Genomic DNA, 25585 nt, shown 5'->3' with positions numbered 1-25585 from the left:
AGAAAAGAATTACTAAAAATAGTATATCAGTGAATTGGCGAATCAACATTAAGTGAATTAGTAAATGGAGAACTCAGCGTTTTAGAGAAAGAGTAAATTTGCGATTGAATAACTTAAAATATTAATAATGATTTTCTAAACATTGAAAAAATAAATAAATGTGATATATCAAATAAAACTGTTTCAAGTAAGCAAAATATATATATATATATATATATATGAGCCATAAAAATAGTGAATAATATATATATATATNAAAAATGAATAATATATATATATATATATATATATAAGAGCCATAAAAATAGTGAATAATATAAATTTTACTTTCATATTTACGTATTATAGAATTACGCACTTACCTAACGTAGAACTTCGGAATGAAAATGTATTTTTATTCATCTTAAATACTGAATTACAGTTTTTTTTATGACAAGCAAATGAATGAAACTTTATTAATAGGTAAAAATAACATTATAGCTTAGGTAAAATCAACACGTAAAGAGGTTGAGTGCATCACAACATCTCGGATGAGATATTATTTCTAAGCATTAAAACTAGATGGCAGCACTAAGATATAAATTACATATTAAAAGGCAGTCTCAATTTTCAATTTTGCCCAGCAATTTAGAAATTATCCATGCAAGTACCAATTACTTTTTGTTTTATTACAAAATAGGGCTACTAATGAGAGTATAGAATAAAATTTGTCAATATTGTAAAATTGCAAATATTCTTTTCTTTTTTGTACATTCGTTCTGTAGTTATTAGAGACAGTAAGATATGACAAGTCTGATATTTAAAAATAAGTCCGATTTTTAATGACAAGTCTGATATCAAAATTTTCTTCCCAAATTTCCCAAAATTTTTAACTAAATAGCACTTTCTTTAAAAATTATTTGTAATTAATGTGTAAAATGATAAGTTAAAATGATTTTACGAAGATTCAAAATTCCAGAGGAGTTACAGTGGCAAATACAGAATTGTGTTTTTGTAAAAATGTAATGCATGCGAATGTTTTAAATGTCAATCGCATTTTAAAGAAGATCGTGTCTTTTACGTTGTGCCAACGGAATCTCAGAGACTGTCCATCTAATTACAGATTTTCATCTGATGGATTCTTGTTTTAATCAAATTCACTACAATATAGCAATCCCCGTTTGCCACAGTATTCACGAAAATTGCTGCAGAAAACCTAACATTTTAGTTAAATTTAGCCTGTTTTTTTTCTTCTTCTTTTTCAAACTTAAAAATCTGGGATAAAAAAAAAAATATTTTTCTGATTCAGCGATTGGCCAAACCGTTGGCCACTGTCTTCAGAAACTGAAAAGCATATTTGAATATCATGCTGGAATTTTTATTTATCTAGCATAATTGTCTGCACATTAGAAACTTATACCATACTACTGACAACTTAATTATTTTCAGATATAATTAAAAATAACAATTGCCTTAATGTAATTTCAAGAAAACCAAAAGCTGTTTATTATTTATTTACTATTTATTTATAAATTTTTTGATATGATCAGCTCCCAAAAGATTGTCCTTATAAATCTGAACGTTTGTCCTACTAAAATTGTTTTGTTCGAGTCATAATTACACAAAACTTTTTTACCCTTTTTCTTTTATTTAGTTTTACTTTTAAACTAATTTCTTAAATATAAGAATTCTACTTTTATCTTTGGCAATAGACAAAAAATTACAAAATAAAAAAAAAAAATAAATAAATAAATAAATAAAAAAAAAATTTAAATGATTGATTAAAAAAAATTGTTGTTGACAATTAAGAGCTGAAACTACAAAGAAAAAGGTAACTCCGAGAAGAGCCGCTTTCCCAGTGACATTAAAAGCAAAAGACACAAATCTATCTCATACCTAAAAAGGAAAATTAATTACAGGTAATGGCTAAGACGCAATTCTACTCGTGCAAAGATTGATGCGTATTTTTTCATTATTTTTCAAAATTTTGATTCGTTTCAGATCTACGCACATCTTTATATGCAACAAAATGAATAATATTTACAAACCAAAAACAGTAAAACTCATTAGCAAAAGCTATCCACAGAAATCATTGAAAAGTACATAATATTTCATTTCTTTTTCATTGTTGATGTTTTATGCAAATTTACTAATGCCTTAATACGGTTCATATGCCCCCATTTAATACATTAATCTAACACCATTTTAGGAATACAGTGTGCAATAATAAGATTCAGCACGCTCCGTAATCCTTACTTGCGCTGTATCATGAGAAATTTTTAATAAAAGAAAAAAAAATTAAGCCTAGTAAATTAAGTCAAACAAAACTGAACTGTTGCCTGTAAATTTTATTCCATACCGGAATGAAGGAACAAAAGTAAATTTAAATTATTTTATATAAGTTATCATAATAGACAGAAAACAATTTTTATAATAGAAAAATACCAATATCGATAAGAGTATATTGTAAGCGCATATATTGTAAATTAAGAATGGCGACAGCGATTATATTTAGTTCGAATGTAAGCGCATATATATTGTAAATTAAGAATGGCAACAGTGGTTATATTAAGTTTGCTTTGTGATGGAAAAATTTGTAGAACGTTGATATGAAATGTATGTGAATGTAACAACTTACGAGTGCACTTACATTATCAATAAATATTGTTTTGTTTTCTATGTAGAATTTATTGTTAAATTAACTACATAAGAAACCAACAAAATTTAGAGTTATTTTTTTAACATAATGATGTTCAGAATTAATGGACGATCTTAGTAGAGAATATTCTCAATTTGCGATCACCCCCTTGCATCTCTCTTGACATGAAAAGCTGACATAAATCAAATGTGATTGGCACCCCTGTCAACGATTTGATGAATGGTTACGTAAGCTTGACATTTGGCTGGTTGCCAACTCATTAGTTGCCGCCTCTCAAACTTCGGCCCACCTTTTTAGTTAATCGTCAACACGTCATAGCCCAATCGTCTTTCGAAAAGACCCTCCCACATCGACACCGCATTGGAGAATAACTGAAAACACCATCACAAAAGAATTCAGACACATTTTTCCGATTAACAGCCAAAGCATTTATCGCTACTTTTGGCTACTTAGGAGGAAACGAAAAGAGCACGGTTGCAGTTATCGTTATTATGGAAAACACGATATTCACAATTTGAATTTCGATTATAAATATTAAAATTCTGAGTTTAGAATTTTCTCTACTTAAAAAAATTGTTACAGCAAATTATTGTTTTGAAATTAATTCGTTGCATTTAATGCTGACTAATTTCTAGACTTCAGATTAATTTCTAAAATCTAATATAAGAATAATTATGTTAAATCTGATACTGTAGAATATATTGTTATATCTGATACAGTAAAAATTTGCTAAATATGATGTATGTTTCTCAAAAAGTTTCTCAGCATGTCTTATTTTATTCCAAAACGAAAATCGAAAATTAGAGAACAGAAAACGATTCCGAAAAAAATGTCAGTTATAAAATAAAATAGTTTTTTCAATAAAATGTGTTTTATTTTAAGCATCCTATCATTTTTTATTTAATGAAATATATAAAAATGCCTTTAGAGGGTATACATTTGTCTATTTATTATCTCTATTTTGTTCCACAACAAAAGGTTAATATTGAAAACTAGAAAGCGATTATTAAAATTTGTTCGTTTGTAACATCGTTTTTTAAAGAGTTTCTTTTTTTTTTTTCATTTTATTTAAGATAATATTTTTGATTAGTGACGCAAATTATTAAAAAATACGATGTCACATTTTTAATTTTGAAGCAAATATATCAAACTGAAAGTTAAAAAATGGTTAGAGACGTTGTCATTTTCATAATCGTTCGCTCAAACGATTATTTTTCTCCACCATAAAGTATTATTTTTCAATAGAATTGTGCGAATAAGTTTTTATCTGACAAATCACGTGGTTTTAGAAATTTAAGTTTTAGTGATAAAATCAAAATAATAGTCACTATAGTTTCTTAAAATGGAAAAAAAAGAAAATTCTTTTATCTGCAAAAGGATTCATTATTTTTATCTGTATCACCTTTTTTTAAAAAATTTTTAAACTTTAGCTAAATTTAAATCTGTAATGATTCAGGAAAATTTCGTTTATTTGTCGTTTTATTTTTCGTTCTTCCTTGTTTTGCGGGGTACTCTTAGAGATTTCTAATCATTGAAGTAATATATAACACCGAACGACGACCATGTTACAGTTGGAAGACACATTTTATTTCATTAGCAAAAGTTTAAAATTTAAAAAAAATTAAGAAAAAAAAAACGATTATAAATAACATTATTTTCCAATCCATCCAATGTTTTTTTCAATTAAAATATTATTTAAGATTACAAAAAAGCAAATCAGGTTATAGGCGTGGAGTGATGGGGGTTAGGCAATTTTTTTTGTTTTTAGAAAACTGCTCGTTTATTTTAAGTTTAATACATACATTTATATATAAATAGATAAACATAGAAAAAAATAGATATGCATATATTCATAATGTTTAAAATAAAAGAACAGTTTTCTTAAAGCAAAAAGTGGGCTTTCTCTCACTCTGCCCCCATGTACGCAATAAATTCTTCTGTGAGAATATTTGTCCAGCAACAGAGTTGCGCGCATCTTGAAAGCTAGTTTATTAATAATGAATTTTTCAAGAATAATTAATTTATTAATGAATATGCTTTCTGTGATTCACTTTTTAAATGAGCGAACTTTTTAAATTTTAGAGCTTAAAGTTTCTTTTTTATTCAAGCAATATACTGAAATTTGCTAAAAATTCCGTTTATGGTTCTGCAACTAATATAAATACTAAATTGAGACGAAGAAAAAAATAAATAAAGCATTTTAAATGCCACCATAACCTATTACCCTTTTCTAAAAAAAAAAGAAAATGGAGACTAACAAACATTACAATCATAAAGAATGCTGTTCAATTCATACTGTATAAAGATTGTTGTATTGGCTATGGCTTGAAATCAAAACAATACTTTTTCCCTATCATTTGGCGATATCGCCTCTGTAAACATATGGCAACCCTATGAGAGCATGTCTCGGATTTGGAAATCTCCCTCACACTTTTCGTCTACCATTGCGAAGTGTTGTTGATAGTGGCGTGGTTGCAGTTTAATTTTCGAGCGTGCTACGATCACATGTTGATATGATATTGATAAACATCAGTGCTTTGATATTATAGGATTTTCAACCGTTTTTTAAGTGAATTTTTTTGTGCTTCTGCAGTATGTGTGATTATTGATATTATGTTGAACGGAAACCAATATTTGAGACCTGAATATTTATCCCCCTTGTCCACAACTGTAAGTAAACTTCTTTCTCTTATTTTTATTTTCCTGTGTTACGAAACAATATTTTGTTTACAAACAAAAAAAAAATTTTTTTTTAAAGAATTGATTTTACTTTCCTTTTATTTGAAGTAATTAACGAAAATTGTTATATGGCAGTAAGATGATAAATATCAAATTCATTCTACTTCTGGTACTCAGTAATTTGGCTTATTGAATTTTTTAATTTAACAAAACATTTTTTTTCACTACTTGTGATTACATTAAAAAACTTTTTCCGTTGTGTTTAATATGTAGTGTATAATATTAGTTGTATCCTTTAAAAGCTAAGTATGTCATTTTATAGCAGGATGGATTCCTCTTACTGTGTAAACTAAGTTCGTCAGATGACGAGTGTTGCTTTTGCCTCTTGGCCTTATGCCGATGATTTGCTTTTGAATTTTTTAATTTAACAAACTTTTTTCTCACTACTTATAATACCGTTTAAAAAAAAGGAATTCCGTTGTGTTTAATATGTAGTGTATAATATTATTTGTATCCTTTAAAAGCTAAGTACATTTTATAGCAGGATGGATTCCTTGTACTGTGTAAACTAAGTTCGTCAGACGACGTGTGTTGCTTTTGCTAATGTTCTTACGTGACTCTTGGCCTTATGCCGATGATCTGCCATTACTTGGTCTTAAAGTGGTGGCTTTTCAGAGTAACTGTTTAAAAATATCCTCCTTATCGTGGTAACTAATAAACTAATATCGTGGTAACTGATAAAATTCCTTTCTTTCTTGTTTTGTTTCCTTCATAATGGAAGAAATACCTTTTCAGAGAAAACTGCTAAATATCAGTGATAATGTACTTTTTCTTGTTAACATGATTCAAACATAGTTGTAGAAAGTTAGTGAATAATGAAGACCACTATTATTGTTTTTTTTCTTCTCCGAATAAAAGATATTTGACTAATATTTGTCAACATGAAAAAGCAAAAAAATTTTATGATGGATGCTGGTTTAGATTGTTTTGCAGGCATACTCAAGCGTAGATTTAAGTTTGTTTTTAATGAAAAAACTATCTTAACACAATGCTTCAGCTAAGCATTTATGAACGCCTTTAATTTCAACCGTCTTCAGACCCTTCCGTCAATATAACTTTATGAACGGAGCATGTCCCGTCGTATGATTAATTATTTCATGAAGCATTACAAACGGACTATGTTTAGACCTGTCTTAGCCAGTGCTGAAAGACATATCTTCTTTAGAAACTTTTATTTACTAATAACTAGTTAATATATAATTAAATATGTTGATGTATAATTAAATATATTAATATATAATTAATATGATTTATATTTTAAATAAATAAACTTTTTAAACTTTAGAGCTTCAGAACATTTCTTTCGAGCAATATGCTAAAATTTGGTGCTCAAAAACATAAGTATCTTCTTTGAAAACACTTTTATTTTCTAAAAGAGGATTCAACACTGGGCCTTCAATAATAAGCTTATAAGTTTTTTTCCCCTCTTATGAAAGAAAAAAAAAGGTAAAATTCAAGAATTTCACTTTTTTAAATATATGGATATCTGTAATATTCGTTAATTTATAAAATCGTCCACTTTATAAAGATACATTATAAGTTGCCATCCATTTATATGCAGTATGATGTGGAATCATAATATACTAGAATTGTTTTATTTCAATTTTGTCAATCATTAAGTAATTCGTTTAAAATTTACTTCTTTTACATGTTAATAAAGTTAAATCGTTCATAAGAGTAAATTGTAAATCAATTAAAATAAACTTTGTAATCTGTTAATCTATAAGTTACCGCAGACAAATTCGTAAATTATTCAAATTGACAAATTCGTATTGCTTCTAAGGCGTTTGAATGACGTTAAGAGAATTTTTAACAGAGTCATCAAATTCTAAGTTGATTAGGAAAGATAGGGCCCGCCTTTATATATAAAAATTAATAAATTTTGATTTTCTGGATGATAAATGCTTTACGTTTGATTATTGAATGGTGTTGCATCTAAGTGACGAAAACTTTTCTCGCATCTCTTGAAAACTCGCATCTCTTGAGTTATGATTAAAAGTGGTGCATAAATTGTAACAAATTGAATGACATTAGTATTTTTAATCGTCTCCTAATTTTTATTTCGTGTCCAAGTGCGAAAATACAGGATGGTTTTACTCCCTTGTAGTTTCACCATAACCTGAAACATAGAGGTACGCATAGTTCAGCTTGATGAAAAGGGCGTAGAAAGCTGATCTCACCCAGGTTTTTAAAATTGCTGTAGGCTTAAATTCGTTATTTTAATATGAAATAGATCGTTGTAGTTAAGATTTAATTCACTATTGCTCGCTGCTTTCGTTGTGACTATATAAATATTTTGTTGAATAGTTATTATGATGTTTTTTTTCCCCCAAAAAAATTATACGCTTTTGTGACATTTATATAACCATTTAATATTTTTTGAATTCCATGTCGTGTATAATGCTTAGCCATTTTTATAATATGGATAATTGCATTAATTTTCAAATGAATTAAATTTTCGAATTTATTCTTTATTCTGTTAATGTTTCTAATGTGTGTCAAATACATACTAGTATCAGAATTCTGTATAGAAGATTTAGGATATCAGACTGTATTCCTAATACTTATATCAATAGAAAATATATTTTCAGTTCTAAATCTTCTACGCATTCACTGAAAAAAAATTTTTTTTTAAAATTCATTGATGAATTTTTCTAATTTAAGAATAACGGTTTTTTACTTTAAAAAAAGAAATCTAAATTCGTTTAAATTGCTAATATGATTATTAAACAATAACCAATGATAAATATAAAACATTTTTGGGGGCGTTGTTTGCTACTTTTGAACAAAGAACTCGAAATATGAAAACACCTTAAAGAAAATGAAAAATTAATTGAGTATATCCCACGGAAATATATAAAGTAAGTGCTTAGTAACACGTGAATCAAAAAAATATCGTTAAATTATTTTGCGTATATACAAGTACTAAAGGCTTTTTTTTCCTATTATTTAATAAGCTTTAACTTATAAAATCTCTTTAGACCACTGACGTTTTAGCATATATGGCAATAGTTTTACTTTCGTTACTTGAACCGCCGGTACAAGTAAAAAGTACGAACTTTTACTTGTACTTCGTTGCTTTTTAAATTTAGTACTTTTACTAGTACTTTTTTAGGGAAAAAGTGCAAGTATTTGTAACGGAAATATCGAATGAAATCGTTACTTTTTTCTAAAACTCAGTAAGCTTTCTAAAGAGAAAAAACTAAAAAAAAAAATTAAATTTAAAAAGAAATGCTTATGTTTTTTTAATTTATAAAATTAATGTGCAATATACATGCATTCATAGCTAACTTCGTGTTTAAATACCTTCTATTTCAACTTATACTGCACATTCAATTATTTTTTACTAGCTCAAAAATCACAAAGCTATCTGAAACCCCGTGTTTGCTTTATTTATGTTTGTGCTTTTAAAACGTGTTTCTAAGGAGTAAAACAATTTTAAATTAACGGTAATTTAAATAAACAAAAATAATAAACTTAAAATTAAAATCGATAGATAAAATTTCTTTTTCCTGCAAATCCATAAAAAGATTGATATTAAAATTATATTATACGATTGTATTATAAAATTATATTATAATATTCTTCCGAATTTAAAAATAAATTAATATCCATAACTTTCAAAATTAAAAATAATTAAATAAATAACAACAATTTTTCGAAAACATTAAAGAACATAAGAATATTACTCAATAAAATTTTAAGTTACTTTGAATTTTCGATTTCCTAGAAATGTACTTTTAAATCGTTACTTTTTTTGTTTTGTACTTTTACTTGTACTTTTTACTCGTTGCTTTTTAAAATAAGAAGTTTTTACTCATTGCTTTTTTTAAAAATACTTGTACTTTTACTCGTTACTTTTCAAAAGTAACGTTGCCATATATGCTTTTTAGTTTAAAGTCATGTATAATAACATCAAATAACGGTGAAAACATTTGAAGTAAATCACAACTATTTCGAAAGATATTAAATTAATATTTTTCTCTGACGTTCATCGATTAGAATAACTATGCGCATATCATTCATGGGACTGTTGCTTGACTCTGAAAAGAACTCTTTTATTCATTTTTAATATAAGAATTGAAATCAAAAGCGCGTCTGGGTAAAATATTAATTTCATTGACCTAAAGGTGTCTAGCATTATTTGACCACACATAAAGGGCGCTATTCATTTCGCATATCATTCTTGTGTAATGACTCATCACATTCCAAACCTACCAGTTGACAACCAGGAGAGAGTTCTTTTGCAAACAACAGCAGTGTTTTTGTGTTTATTGATTGCAGGGTACCACATTGTTGGAATTTCTGTTTATCAGTCCAGTATTTGAGTGCAGAACACCTTTTGGACATTCAGTTATTGTTTGGCCTTATCCATTAGTCTTATTCTTGAAAACTTGAAGGAAAATTAACTTCATGTGTCATGGGCCTTTATCCTGTTCCATCAATTTCTATTATAAGGTAGTGTTAACTACAGCAAATCACCTCCTACCTGTTTAGAATACTTTACACCAAATTATTGGTTGACTATAGTGTACAGCATGCCACCCAGGAGATTTCTATGTTCAGCCTTCAGGCATGTCATCATTAATTTTCAGTGTTGGCCCACACACATGCGTATGGGCAGGGCATGTGTGCTTGATATTTTTCACATGGAAGGACATGGAATTCCTTTGGTAAAAATATGCATGAATAATCGATAATAGATTACTCTATTTTACTATATCTTATGACTGAGTTTATCCTTATGTATATTTTATAATTCAGCATCTTACCTAAACATATAGCTGTCAGCTCTACTATATTTTTCAGTAGACTACTGGTTTTGGCCGATTTCCCTTGGTCTATTGGTTTAATAAGAATTCGTCTGGTGTTTGAACATTTTAGAAAATTCCCTAAAATTGGAAAGTTTCCTAAATAGATCCCTATTAAAATAAAATTTCTGCACAGATTATTGCTTGCTTGCTTGAATATTTAAATAAGTATTATTAATCTATAATGAACCGAGCCTCGTTAATAGAAATCAATTTAAAAAAATTGTTCTGAAATGTTCATTTTATTAATCAGAATTCCCTTTCTAAATTATTTAAAAAATCTTCATTATTTCTTATGAATTGAATGCATATTTACTATTCAAAATAATTAGTAAACACAATTCCCAACATTTATTCAATGCTAGATTGAAAAATATTGAAGTTTTTCTATTTTGATGTCTATGAAAAACCCTAACGAATTGAATATCTAGTACATTATGCAACAATTATCATGGAATTTATATTATTTCGTAAAATCTACCGGAATTTTTCCTATCTATGTCGGCAGAATTTCGCTGGAATGCAGTTTGTGCCAGCTCAATAGTGTAAAAATATATCGTGTCTCAACTTCTAATTAGTTTAATTCTCTAATTAGTTAATTCTTAACGTATCTAAGAGACATTTTATTTATATTTTAACTAAAATTATTTACATTTGTGTAAGTTAACAAGGGAGTTCTTAATTTGCTTCAAAGCATCATGGGGGATGATAGTTTCATTCCTAATCTAAAATCATTTGTCATCTTTGGTTTTATTTTACGTGTTTTAAATTACAGTTGTCATGAGTAACTTGGTTTAATTTAATTAAATATCTCTGAAATCGTAGTTCAAGGTTTATGAGATATATCCTAACTTGAAGAAAGCCTTATTGATTTAATTAGTTATTTTCCGAAAAAAAATGGGTGTTTTTAATAAAGAATTTTGATTAAATTAGTCTTTAAATAAATAAAATAAAATACAATTAGCACAAATTTTTTCACATTATTTTTTTATTTGACCTGTGATGGTAGAAAGGTTAAGGCATTGAACAAACAGTCTGAATTACTGAGGTTCGATCTCCACTAGAAGCCCAGGCAGTGTCCGTTTGATAGGTACCAGCTTGTTTGGGAAGTAAAGGCAGCCTGTGCGCAATACCTAATTGCTAGAATCAATCCGTTGGTCGCGAAATCGTGGAGCCTTTACTTCTCTGACCCTCCGCGGGTTGTCGCGGAAATGTTTTTATTTTATTTTTATTATTTGTTTATATTTCAAAGCTGCTCTAGACGTTTTAATCACATGATGACATAATAATTGACATACTCTAAAAGCAATTGTAGTATTTTTTGAAACAAAATTCCTCTTGCTAAGTTGCCGCAAGCCAAACAAATTTTTCAACAAGAGGAGCATAAATTTAATATTGGCTCTACGCCATGCTTTGTTTGCACTGCTATTTTGACCTTGTCAAAAATAATGCATTTGATGAATTGGAGCATTTTTTTCTTTTCTTTCCTAAAAGCGTCATTCAGTTTAAATGATTTATATTATTTAAATTATTTATATTATTTAAATGATTTGTTTTTATACCCACGACAATAATATTAAAATTAAGAAATTGCTTTGAACTTTTGTTAAGCCTCTTGTTTGAGATGGCAACTTAGGCATCTATGAACTTGTACAGAATTGATAATCATAAGATTGCTTTTTAAATAACCTTGCTTATAGAAAAATGTCTTTTTTTTAAATACTTGTGAAGCATTATTATTTTTTTAGCATTATATCGTTATAATTTATTAAATGCGAAATTTAAGTTAAGTCTTTTGTTATGGAGTTAAGAATAATCGTTATTGTTTAAAATATGCTTTAACCTTCACATTACTTAAAATAAAAATAAAATTTTGGTTTGTTTTTTACCGTGAATATTGTTCGGAAAATTGTTTTGTACTGAAAAATACTAAATTCATTACAATAGCTAGCGATTTTAATTTTCTCTTTTATCTTCTTTTTCTTAATTTTCAATAGGAAAAAATAAATTATTTCTAATTAGTTAAAAATTTAACTCTGTAACTTTTTTTTCCTTCTAAATATTTTATTTCTCTAATTTTTCATCTGGTACAAGAATTTGTAAGATCATTTGTTTAGAAAGTTATTTGTTTTTAGTTATTGTATTTGTTTATTCAAGTTAACGCTTTTAAACGACGTTTTCCGTATTTAATTTCTTATAACTATGATTGTGTGGGAATATATGTATTTATAATATAAATTTTACTGCGAAAAATCTTCATTGAAAAAGTTAGATGATTAATTTTAAACATTAAAAGTATGATATTTATAATCGAATAATTTTCCATGTATACTACATCAGTGCTCGACTTCGCTCTCAGGTCGTCGGACTATCAAAGCAGGGGAGTCATCCCCTCTACAGAGGAGCAAAATTGCGATGGCATGTCTTCGGATCATCCTCATGGATATATCTCAGATCGTCGCCAATAGTCTTGTGCATCTCTAGTGCGACGTAAATAAAAGTAAATTTTTTTTTTTTTAAAAGTACATACTACATCATATGTAAGTTAAGGTAGTGATAATATTTTTTTAAAAAAAATTATTGATGTAGTAAGAAATGAAGTACGAAATTATTTCACTATTTGAAGAACTTAAAATTCTTTGGAAAGCGTAAACTCAATTTTCTTTTTGGTGTATTTATTTTATGAGTTTAGATCATAAGCATTTCTTTTTTATTTTTATTTTATGTCTCTCTATTCAAGTTGTTAATAAACATATTATTTCTTTTTATTTTAGTTGGATACCAAAAAAAGCCCGTTGGCTCTTCTTGCTCAAACATGTAACAGCATTGGTGCTAATATTGGGAGTGACAACCCAAACAACAAACACGTCATATCTGGACTTGAAAAGACCAAAGACAGTAGCGACTCAAAGAAAGACAAGTCACCTGTTATTATCAGTGATGATCATAGTAACAGCAAACCATCTTTCAAACCGTATGAATCTGTCATCAAGAAAGAGGAATCTGACTTCAACGGCAAAAAGACGCCCAATTCAAAGACTAGTACACCGTCATCTGTTAATCACATATCTCCAGCAATAAGCACTGGTTCTTGTGGGAAAAGCTCGCCAGATGCATCTGAAAATGGCAGAAGCAGTTCTCACAAACAATCGGAATCAACTGTATCTCACGCGCCTTCAACTACCTCTGATACCTCTCCTTCAACTTTGAGTTCTTCTCAAAATACCCTGAGCGGACTAGGGTATGGTTCATCTTCTGGCTTGGACTTGACGCGTAATGATGGCAAGGACGGTTATCCTCCACTTGGACTTAGTGCTTACAAGGGCTTAGGTTTGAATCCCTTAGCAAATTGTAATGGTTGTGGTCCGATTCCAGGACATGGCATGGATGCTCATGCTTTTCAAGGAGTTGCTCAAAGTGGTTTGCTTAAAGCAAATGGTTTTGGTTTGACACCAGGACTATCACCTTATCTTGGATATGCGAGGCTAAGAACTGCTAGTGGTGGTCATGCTATAGTACCAGTCTGTAGGGATCCGTCATGCACGAACTGTCAATATAGTATGCAAGGTGCTCAACTTTCTCCCTGTCCTAGTGGGTGTACGCAGTGCACGCATGACCGATTAGGATCTGTTCCAGGATTGGGACAAGGACTAGTTCCTGGTTTGAATAGCTCAGTAGCTGCCATGGCTGCAGCTGCCAGCATGTCTGGTTTATATCCTCCTTCGTTGATGTCCAGGCCAAATGTTTGTAGCTGGGTTGTTGGTGATACGTATTGTGGCAAAAGATTCAGTACTTCTGAGGAGTTGCTGCAGCATCTTAGGACTCACACGAACTTACCAACTTCTGAGCCATCATTATCACTGCTGTCTCCAGCATTTAGCCTGGCGTCATCGAACTTGAATGCTGCGTGCCATATGCATTTTAGCTCACCTACCACTTTAACTTCTCCAGCTGGTCTAAGAAGGACATATCCAACTAGTTTAAGCCCTGTTAGTTCACTCTCTGCTGCAAATCGATATCATCCGTATAAGCCTACCTTATCAGGTTTACCCGGAGCACCAATTCCTCAATTAGGACATCCAGGTTTAGGTGTATACTATCCTTACAGTCTGTATGGGCAGAGACTTGGACCACCAGTACATCCTTAGCTCGCTCATAAACAATCTATATTTGTATAGGTTTTTCATTGATATTCAGAAAATTCTAAATTATCTTCAAAATGCTTTATTACTTTAATAGTTTCTATGACCAAAGCAATGACATAATTTAAGTGTATATATAATAGACTAAGTTACTAAAGAATTCTGACAAAGCAAATGTAATTATTGGTCGAAATTCTGTACATTTATATTGTGATACACTTTAAATATCGTTGCAATTCATTAACTTACAGAAAAAAAATTTTGGCTTTAATTTTACTACTGAAATGTCAAAATAAAATTACGGCCTCATTTCTTTTTTAAATTTTAAAATCATTTATTTCAAAGACTTAAAATTGATTGTTGACTTTTAAAACTTTTTAAATTATAATACGTTTATTTTTATACATTATTAATCTTCTTTTCGACTTAACATGAAAATGTGCTGATAAATCAAATTTGAATATCATTTGTAATGATAACTGCATGTTTTCATATCTTATCTTAACACCTCATGAATGCATACTCTAAGAGAGGTATTTTTATTTATCATTTAGATACATAATTATTTATTAGTGTGTGAATCCATATGGTTTTAATTTCCAACATTGTTGTTCAAAATTGTGTCAAAATTTTTTCTGTTTAAAAATAATTAAATTATTAATAAACTATTAATCAATTAAAATATTTCTAGTTTTTTTTTTTCTAATTAAGCATTTAAATTGTGAAATTAAAAGTAAAATTAACTTTTTTAAAAGTTATGTCATTTTTAAACTGAAAATATTACAATCTAAATTTACAAATGATTTGATTTTTTTTAAAATTTTATTTTCCTTCAATGACTATAAAAAATACCAGATAGTTATTATTTTTTTTAAGGCTTTTGCTTTATCTTTTACTATTTATAAATCATTTACTGTTAAATTTATCAATTGAAAAAGAAATTTTTCAAAAACGAAAAAATAAGGTTGGAATTTGGAATATTATAATTTTAAAAGCTGCATAAATGGCATAATTTTAAATTAAGGTTAACAGACGTTTTATTGATAAAGGGTTATGCACTAAAATCCTTTTTATTATTATATTTATATCAAAGTGTTTGTGGCATTATTACAACAGTTTTTGATAATAAACTGCACATTATAACATTTGTCCTTAATAACCAGCCAAAGACCATACTATCTACATATGTGATGATAATAAGTGAGATTGTATTATAATTGTAGTATGCATGTGTTCATTGTTTATGGTTTAAATGATTGTTATGTAGAAGTGTTGCTTATGCTGATGTCACAAAGGTTGTAATTTATGCCAATTCATTCTTATTTGTCATATCTCACTGCTTTTTAGAATTCAAAATGCTGAAAACTATTTATTCTTATTTTTTCCAGTTTTTTTTATTTTTTATAAGTAATTAAATTTTCTGTTATATTCATCAATTTAAATTTTAACTCCCTTTGAAATTGATTGGATTATATTCAAATGGCTAATATGATAATGCATAGAACTTCATTATTTCGAACTCAAAATACGTTGTTCTAATGAATAATAGCAATTTAGCTAATCGGAATTAAATTTTCATGGTTTATAAAACAATTTTAAATGCTTGACTTTTTTGTTTGTCTATTCCAAAGAAATTTAGAGCACTTATTAGTGTTTAAGAGATGGGTGAGTCGTGGGCGTATCAAATTTTTGAGGGGATTAAAATTAAAACACTTAGTCATACTAGTTCTCTAAATTTCACACATAACAAAAAATATTTCTTAAAATTGCTAAACATCTTAAACAGCATTGCTTAAATTGTTGTTGTATTAGCGATTTAAAAAACTTTTCCTTTACGGTAAATGGCTTGAAAATTATCAAATAATTAAGAATATTTATAAAAGGCTGAAATTTGAAACATTATAACTATATGGATTACATTCATAACTTAGATAACTTGTTAACTAACTAAGTTGTTGAAATGTTATGTTTTCGTTATAGCAGCTTATTTTAATAGCAATTTGAAAATTTTGATCAGGATAATAGAATAATTTTAAAGATGTTGTTTGTGTTGGAGTAAGATATTAAGTTAGAGAAGAAAATTGTAAATAATATTTGTACATATGTATATTTTACGACACATTTCTCGGCGTTGTGGCAACAAGAAAGTGATTTATTAGCTTTTCATGTGCACACGTTTTCATTTTACCGACTGAGCTTTTGAGCTTGAATTAAAACTTTGTTTAGATTTAATTTCTTAAATAGTCTGGATTAATTTATCGTTCATTTTTTGCCATGGATGTTTCTTGAAAATTGTACATAAAGAGATAAAACATCTTGGAAATTCTCCTATTTATTCTGAAATGTCGCCAAATCAGATGCCAAGTGTGTGTAATAATGAGTGTATTTTTATTGATGTTTCCCATCCAGATGATACCATGTTTGCTTTTGTTTCATATTTATGTAGTGATACGATGGCATTCTATATTTCTTTTTTTCTATTTTAATCTAATTTTTTTTTATCAATTTGCATTTTTACGAGTATTTACAATGGCAGATGTAAAAGTTATATCACGAGATGTAATTAGTAATGATTCTGCCAATAATCTGGTATTAGGCCTGATTTTGAAGTCTTAAATTAGTTACGGTTAAGAATAACTTACACTTTTTTAATTGTATTGAACAGAACTAAATCAACAGTATGAATAGTCCCCAAGACGTATATTTTTTTAGGAAATTAATTATAAAAATTATCTCTGAAAAATTGGAATAACAAAAATGTATTGAAAAAAATTTTTTTAACAGAAATTTATTTTAAAAGCTTGTTTGCTTGAACTTTTTTTAATTAATTAATTTGTTAAATTATTATTTTAATAATACAGTTTATTGATTAAAAGAAACATCCTATTTTCGTAGAGTGGTATCTTGTTAAAGTATTTAATTACGTATGTAATTATTATTTACACTTCAGCGTAATTCAAACAACACTTATGTTTTTTTCTTTCTTTCATATAACATGCATTTTATACACTTACTAATATTTTCAAAATCGATTTTACTATGGAGTTGTTGTCTGTTGTATAAGATATAAGCCAAACAAAACCATGAACATGATGTAGTGGTTTGACATATGATCATTAAGTTTTACTTTTTCTCAATGCTATGTATTATTCTAATACAGTTGTCGAGCTTTTTAAATTTATGTTGAACAAATGATATTTAATTAAATCATAATTTCAACGAAATTGCTGTTGAAGAAACATACAGCTGTAATAGTTAATTTGATTAATATTTAATTTATGTTGCCATCGTTCACTGTAATTGTGCAATATTTATGAGACAATCATAGAGAATGAAATTGGACTAGCAAACATGTTTTCAAAACCTCTTCGCCTCATTGTCGTCTTTCACTCATTATTTTTTTTTTCTTGTGCTTAAAATTGTTTAAATTATAGAGATTTTATTAAAAAAATTAAATGTTTTATTTCAAAAGTATGTGTTTTTTTATTTAATTTCTTTACTAAGACATTTATATTTGGGTAAAGTTTAAATATACCAGTTCTTAATAACGATGAGTCTGATTGTATTCGGATCATCCTCGGGGATATTTCCCAGATCGTCACCAGTTGTGCAGCTCAAGTGTGACGTAAATAAAATACCGTACTGATTGTGTCTGATAATTCCAGGAAAGAAACAATTAAAATCCCTCAATAAGTTTTATTTCTATGAGTTCTAAAGGTACGGCCTCTTCTTTTTTTTTTCCCCTCACAAAAAAAAAAAAAANAAAAAAAAAAAAAAAAAAAAAAAAAAAAAAAAAAAAAAAAAAGGCAAGATGTTTGAATATATTATAATGAAGATTAGAGCTTTCTATAACTTATTTGCAATGAAGATAAACGTTTCTTATCAATTTATTGTAACGAGTATTAGATATTTTATTAATTCTTTGCAATGAAGATAAGGGTTTGTCTGTAAATTTACATTTGTAAATGAATTCAAGATTAGGATATTGTATCAATATGTTTACGTGTAGATTTAATTTTTTTGCAACTATAAATTGAAGCTTAGCTTTATCCATTGCAGAGAAGATTTGCTCTGAGAGTTTTCTATATTAAGTGCAACGGACTTGACTTCAGTGTCATGAAAATTAGCTTTTAACGTGAATTTTGAATCAATTTATCGTAATGAAGGTAAGCATTTTCTATCAGAACATTTCAATGCAGATTTAATAATTTTTTAAGACTATAGCAATTAAGGTCGTGGTTGATTTCTCTCATAGTCTGATACTTGATAATTCTACACAAATATTGATTATCATACAAATTATTATTTTTCTTTCCACGTGGAAACTATATTTGGACAAACGAGTTTATAAATGTGTAAGAAGAAAATTTTAGCCAATTCCCTCAATTAGTTCCAAAGATATGGCGAATCAACTGCTCTCCTAAATAACTATTTCATAGTTAACAAATTACGATAAAAAGTATCGGCACTTACCGTAAAATCCATCGTTTCCGGAACATGCTACGGTGAAAAAAAAAACTGATGTACCGTAATTTTTACAGTAATAATTACCTTAAAATCATTGAATGACTAATGAAATAAATACTACTTAAAAAATTACTAATTAATATTTTACGGCAAAAATATATTTTACGGATAATGCCGCTACTATATACCGTAATTTGATCTTGAACTTTTTACAGTGTAGACGATATTTTACAGTTTGTCTACTCCCTGACGAATTTTGAATGTCAAAAATTCGTTACCATCGAACAAAATGTTAATATTTAGAAAGAGGAAGCACATTTTGTGATTGATTTCACAGTTTAAAGTATTGTGTGATTAATATTCCTGTTGAACCATTAATTGCAAGCTTCTTTGTGACTATCCGATCAGAAGTTATTTATTGTTACGTACCGCGCATCAAGTACGGCACATTGAATTGCTTTACTGTTATGAATTTGCTGGTGGCATTAATTTGAATGGGAATTATTTATTCATTTTATTTCATAAGAATATATGAAATTAAAAAAAAAAAAAACTTAGTACACCTTTTAATCTCTACTATGAATAATTTTTTTCACTGTGAAAAAAATTCTGAAAATTTAAAGTTAAGTGTGCCTTCAATCTTGAGTGCCAATACTATTTGCTATTAATTCAGTATTTATCGTAAACATTGAAGTAAAATGTACATGAGAGTCTAGAATTAAACATCACAGGGTTTCGAATATAACTAGTTAGTCTTGTCGTGTCATCCTTTAGACTAGTTCATCTTTTTACGTAATTGAAATGCTTTTAAAGTATTACATATACTTCACATGAAAGAGGAAAAAGAAAGCTATTATGGCTTTCTACAGCTACAGATGTACTTTTCTGGTATATTGCACGATGAAAGATAGTGTTGAGCAGAGGTCCTAAAACTTATATAGTCTACGATCTTTTCTGATTTTATTGTATACTCTATCCTAATTGAAACATTTTACATCACTTTGGATATTTAAATTCTGGCTCAATAATTGCATAGCTGTTCTGCAAGGTCGATACTTATTTTTTTTTTTAAATGGCCGTGTTCATTTATAGAGCTAAACATTTATTGGGAGAAAAAAAAATAATTAAAATTTAAAATAAAAAATAATTTAAAGGTTTTAAAATAAGTCTTTTTGCAATATTTTCTGAAAATAAATTTACTTTTTGAGGTAGATGCAGTCGTACTTTTTGGAGACCAGATTGCAATGCCGGTACATTGCTGGGAAGCTTATCCGTTCACTATTACATCGAATTTGCTTCTACATTTTGATTTTTTACACGTTAGCAACGAAAAAACCTATTCATATAAATACATTATTGGAGGAGGGAATCAGAATGCTGTACTTGCAGGTGCAGAGAGTGTAATAAGAACTGAGTTCTCAGACGCATCGCAAACACTCGCAATAGAATATCTTTTTCCAGTATAGAAAAGTGACATATGATTTGCGCTAGTTAAAAAATATGACCCCTAATCGCATAAGTCGAAAAATTCATTTTATATTTTATTTTATACCCATCTGTGAACAGCTTACTCAATTTTGGGTTAACGATTACTAATGTTCAACTCCGTTGCCTTGCAATTTTGAACCAATCCAGAAGACAAAGAAACTCTAATGAGTGTCCCCAGAGGTACTGATTTGTAACGGGAACATGGAGGACTGTGCAACTCGACAGATTTAACGTGCATCAGTCACGGGGATTCTTCGGCCGGTGGGGATCGAACCCTTGGACATGGGCCCAACCAGGCTATCCGGGCCTTGAAAAATTTATATGACAATAATTTTTACTTTCAACGTTCGTAAAAAATGAAATATTATGCAGGTATTCCCGACACTACGTATGAGAGGATAAACAATGCAAATAAAGAAAAAAAGAAGGAACTGAAACATCTAATCTAAACGAATTTGAACTTTAAAACGGTTCGAACAAGTAAGTAACAAACGAGAGCGGAAAATCGAATCATACTTGATAGTAATTTGACACTGCCAAGAGACAAACAGCCAAGCGATATAGTTAAGACCTTGACGAACGCTATTAACAACGTAGCAAGCTTTCAACTGTTTTGTGAAAAACAAGATGGGCCTGAGTACAGATTCAATTGATGCTAATTGCTTTTCGGTCACAAATTAAACATAGTTACAAAAAATTCTTTTCATTTAGATTACGAGTGAACAACTATTTCTATCACATTGCTTTGGGCAAGGTTAAAATCATCATTAGTTTATTCCTGGCGGAGATAAGATTTATCTAGGACATCAAGTATTATTCACCACTGACAATTGATGCAAATGAAGTTAGGTTTAAGTACCAAAGTGGAATAAAATTTAAGTTTATTTCTGGCAAAGATTTATGTAGAACGCCACAGACTACTCAGCATGGAGAATTGATTCTAATTAAGCAGTCTTAAAATTAACATGCAGCCACTTTTTGATGCCACCACAAAATGATAAATTACCCGATAGTTGTGGGGATTTGAAACAATATCACCCAGGCCACAACTCACTCTGAATGGTGACAGAAAAAAGAGAGCTAAAAGCGAGGATCTATCTTTGGCACTCTACCTATCTAACCATCTTCGCCTCATTTCGCATGAAACAGAAACGAAGTGTTGCCAGGTGGGGCATCAGTCATTAAGAAAGAGATACTGTCTCCGTGGCTGTGAATAGCTCCAGAGCCCGTCAGTTACATCTAAACTCTCCCAAACGCCATTTTGCTTTTTCAACCTAAACACAAAAAAAAAATCGGGCTTCTGTTTAGGGACAGAAGTCTTTCGTTATTTTTCTCGGTGATTGTATCTTGCTTCACTTTTTTCTTTTCTTTTTTGGTATCTTTGCTTCTTTGTACTATCATCCAGCGTCATCAACTGGAAGGGATGACGGAGTTGTGCTGAGAAGAAATGGTTGTTTGTGGTGGAGAAATCGTGAAATGTCAACTGATGTGACTGTACTCCCTCCGTGTGCCTGTCAGCAAAAAAGAACGTGAAAAAATTGATACCGGCAGCAGTTGCCAAAGAAATAAACCAAGTGGTCATGAAAAGAGATTGTGTTTTTCGCGTAGATATTTATCTATGCGAAATTTTTTGAATTCACTACCGTAATCAGATCCGTGATTAGTAGAAATAGAAATCTATTGTTTCGAATAGAATTCCCATGCTGCAATTTCATGACTTTCAAAATATCTATCACAATAACATAACCTATTTCTTTAAAAAAAATTACTATGATTTTTATCTATGACAGCCAATGATGTAGTAGCAGAGAGGCACTGCCTGATTTACCTCTTTGTTTTTTTCTTTTTTAATATTTTCTGTTAAAGCAGAACGTGTTCATCCACAACATCGCTAAAATTTACTGCCACATTGAACTATATTTTATATTCTCTAAACTTGTTTTCATGATAAATATTATTCTTTAACTTGAACAAAAACATGGTTCGCACTTTATTATGTTAATAGCAAATATCCGCCGAAATATAGTTCTGTGGGGAAATGGTTTTATCGAAACTGTCAACTTTCATCTATCAAAAGGTACCCCAATATTGAATTGCATTAGCATGTCTTATATACTAGTGACTTGGTCCCGCAGTGGACTGATCCTTAAAACATGGTTCCAAGTAGAACACGGTAGGCATCACTGGCTGCGGTCAGTAAACGGGTAGGTGACCACTTTGATAAACCTGCAGCGACTTTACACATTGTCGANAAATTGAAAAACACCGGGAGTCGACAATGTGTAAAGTCGCAAACCTGCATAGGAACCGAGTGTGGGCTGTAGCGGTCCTCGTTAAACTGTTTCATCGTAAAGTGCTCGATCTCGTGCGCAGGTCGTCGGGCTACCCGAGAAGGGGAGCTATCCCCTATGGAGAGGATCAAAAATTGCGATGGCAGGTCTTTGGATCACTCTCAGTGATGTTTCCCAGGCCGTCGCCAATAGTCCACTGTGAGCCGCGATGGCTCAGGGGATAGAGCGTTCGTCTTCCAGTGAGGTGAACTGGAGTTCGATCGCGGCGGTAGCTGCTCGATACGAATTCCGCATCCGACTTGCACCGACCGCAGTGTTGACGTAAAATAACCTCAGTGGTAGACGGATCATGGGTTAGAGTCCCCTTGCCGTCAGGTTAATCGTGGGAGGTTCTCGTGATCTTCCTCACCGGTTAACGCAAATGCGGGTTAGTTCCATCAAAAAGTCCTCCACGAAGGCAAATTTCTCCCAATATTTGATCCAGGAGTTCTATTGTGTTCTGGATTGGGTTCAAAATTACAAGACTACAGAGTTGAACATTAGTAGTCGTAAGCCCAACAATAGGGTCGGCTGTTCAACGACGGTTTTAAAATAAAATAAAATAAAATAGCCCATTGTGCAGCTTTAGTGTGACGTAAATAAAGTACTTACCTACTAGCGAATTGATGTTTAATAATTGAAGTGGTAGTGAATCAATCAGGCTAGACTCACACGTGGGATTTCGCTTAGAGGCATACAATTAAATCTGATTTAAATCCCATGGTAAAGCACAATAATTTCACTTTACTTTTTTTCGAGATACAAGCACCCAATTCTATGTCGTCATCGGAGGACTGCAAGACATACGGTTTGATTTTTTTTTAGGATACAGGGGAAATGTGGTTTTAAGTCACGTGGCTTTGGACATAAGACGAAAATGTTCATCCGTTATTAGATATATTGCACTGTTACCCTTAAAAATTTAAAGGCACTTAGCTATACAGTAACTTAACTGTTATTACCTGTAAAGTGATGTTATCTCAAAATAGAGTAAAATGATCTGCCACACAGAGAAATGTTGCTTTCGCGGTTGTCAAATACAATATATGCCAAATAATGGTTGAAGCTATCTGCTATGGTTTAGATTGTTCGACGACGGTTATAAAAAAAATAAATAAAATGTAGTCAAGAGATTTGTTTCATCCAATTAAATTTGGGCAATGAGCAAGCCTCCGGCTACTATGAAGTTCAGCTTCGGCAGAAGCGATATAAGATTTGGTAAATAAAAATAAAACTTTCTATTATGTTTCAACGTATCATTACTTAGAGAACAATTTGAAAATAAATATTATTATACAAATATACGATGTGTGTGTTTCATACAATCTTTCAAAAATATCTGAAGTATAAATGGCTCATCCTTGTTGAATTTATGAAAATTATTAACGGTCGCCAAATCGATAAAAATGTAAGCATTGAACGCCATGGAACTCTTAAAGCATGCCAAAACATTGCAAATTATTGTAACACTAAGCTCAAAAGGGAAAACAAAAATAATAGGAGAGGCATTTACAAATCACCAGCCGTCAACTATCTTCACCCAAGTCGCAGTAAATGGCGACTGTCATTGTCGCTGGTGATTTGTCAACGACGCTCATTTCGTCGCCAAACTCGAAACCACAGCAACGGTGGCAAATCGTCAGTTTAGACACGGAGTTACATAAAGGGACAGGATAATGGAAGTCCACATTTTTGTGTAACTTCCAAACGAAAATAGCACCTTTGCTGGATACGCTTGTTTACGAGGCTATTTCAGAGCCCAGTAAATTAATGTATAAATAGGTAAAAACAAGTGCTTAGGAAGCACTTTAAACCGAACTAATTTAATTAATGATTATATAATTCAAATCAAATAATTAGTTAAGCGAACTAATCAAATTACCCGTATTTTGTCATGCTCCTATTTTTAATCACAGATTACTAATTATAATGAGCATTGAAGAGTTTGGATTTTAGTGGGCTATTAAATTTACTAGGTGGTTAAATTTTTTGATTTTTAGCATGTTCGTACTTTGTAAACACTTGAAATGATATTAAAATAAAATCAGATTATTTCACTGACTTTTGTTATTTTATAAAATATGATAATACTAGGATAAACTTATTATAAAGGGGAAAAAAAGTGAGGATAATCATTTTAAACTTAATGTGTGGTTTGACATTATTTCTTCTTAATTAAAACAATAATATCATGCGAAGTAAGTTGGTATTTTCAAAGTTTTCTCCAAATACAGCGCTGTAAAACGTTTAATTTCTGATTTTGCGTTCTCAGCTCGAATCAGTCTATTATATGTGTTAATATAATACAACAATAAATAGACTATAATTCGCTAATCTAAGGATATTTTCTTTAGGGATATTTTTATCTTCTCACATTTTTATCCACTTACTTTAAACGGAATGACGAGATTCGGCGGGTCACATGTTAATGACCAAAAATGTATAGGCTTTCTTTTTATGTAAGTAAATTGTACAAGGTGTTTCATTATGATCACCTTAATTACAGAACTCTTGCAATAAATCAAATAAAAAAACGTCCATTAGTAATTGCAATTTATTATATTGAAGAAGAACAAAAAAATTTTCAAACATTATCAGTCAGTAATGATTTGAAATATGCATGTGCTTCGTTGGCGTGAATGATGATGGGTATTTGTCCCCGTCAATAGTTAGAAATCTTAGAAGTATTCCTAAGTTTAAATATTTTTTTACAATCCAGATGTTTATTTTTTAAATTTATATTCTATAAACAATTATTACAAACACATTACCAAACAATTAACAAATTGAAAAACAAACAGAAAAAAACAATCATGAATTCAAAGCAATCGTGGAAGTTGGTTACCGGATATCCTAGTTCTTTAATAAAAATGTAGGTAAAAAGCAATATACATTAGAGATCCCAAATAATTATTTTTGAATTAGAAAGAAAGAAACGTTTATTACAAAAACTAGCTTTCCTCAATCTCT

The 25585-nt window shown here is 29.8% G+C and overlaps 1 protein-coding gene across 1 annotated transcript; it reads left to right on the top strand.

The window, feature by feature from the left end:
* The first annotated feature begins 5064 nt into the window (after window positions 1-5064).
* On the top strand, window positions 5065-17088 carry LOC107437937 (no ocelli). Its single transcript, XM_016050084.3, has 2 exons — window positions 5065-5308; window positions 12963-17088. The coding sequence occupies exons 1-2, from the start codon at window positions 5252-5254 to the stop codon at window positions 14334-14336; spliced, it is 1431 nt and encodes a 476-aa protein (XP_015905570.1). The 5' UTR covers window positions 5065-5251; the 3' UTR covers window positions 14337-17088.
* Window positions 17089-25585: the final 8497 nt, after the last annotated feature.

The sequence above is a fragment of the Parasteatoda tepidariorum genome, chromosome 8 (genome assembly GCF_043381705.1).
Source record: "Parasteatoda tepidariorum isolate YZ-2023 chromosome 8, CAS_Ptep_4.0, whole genome shotgun sequence".
Taxonomy (NCBI): Eukaryota; Metazoa; Arthropoda; class Arachnida; order Araneae; family Theridiidae; genus Parasteatoda; species Parasteatoda tepidariorum.
The sequence above is the reverse complement of the archived record's forward strand: the minus strand, read 5'-3'. Positions and strand labels throughout refer to the sequence as shown.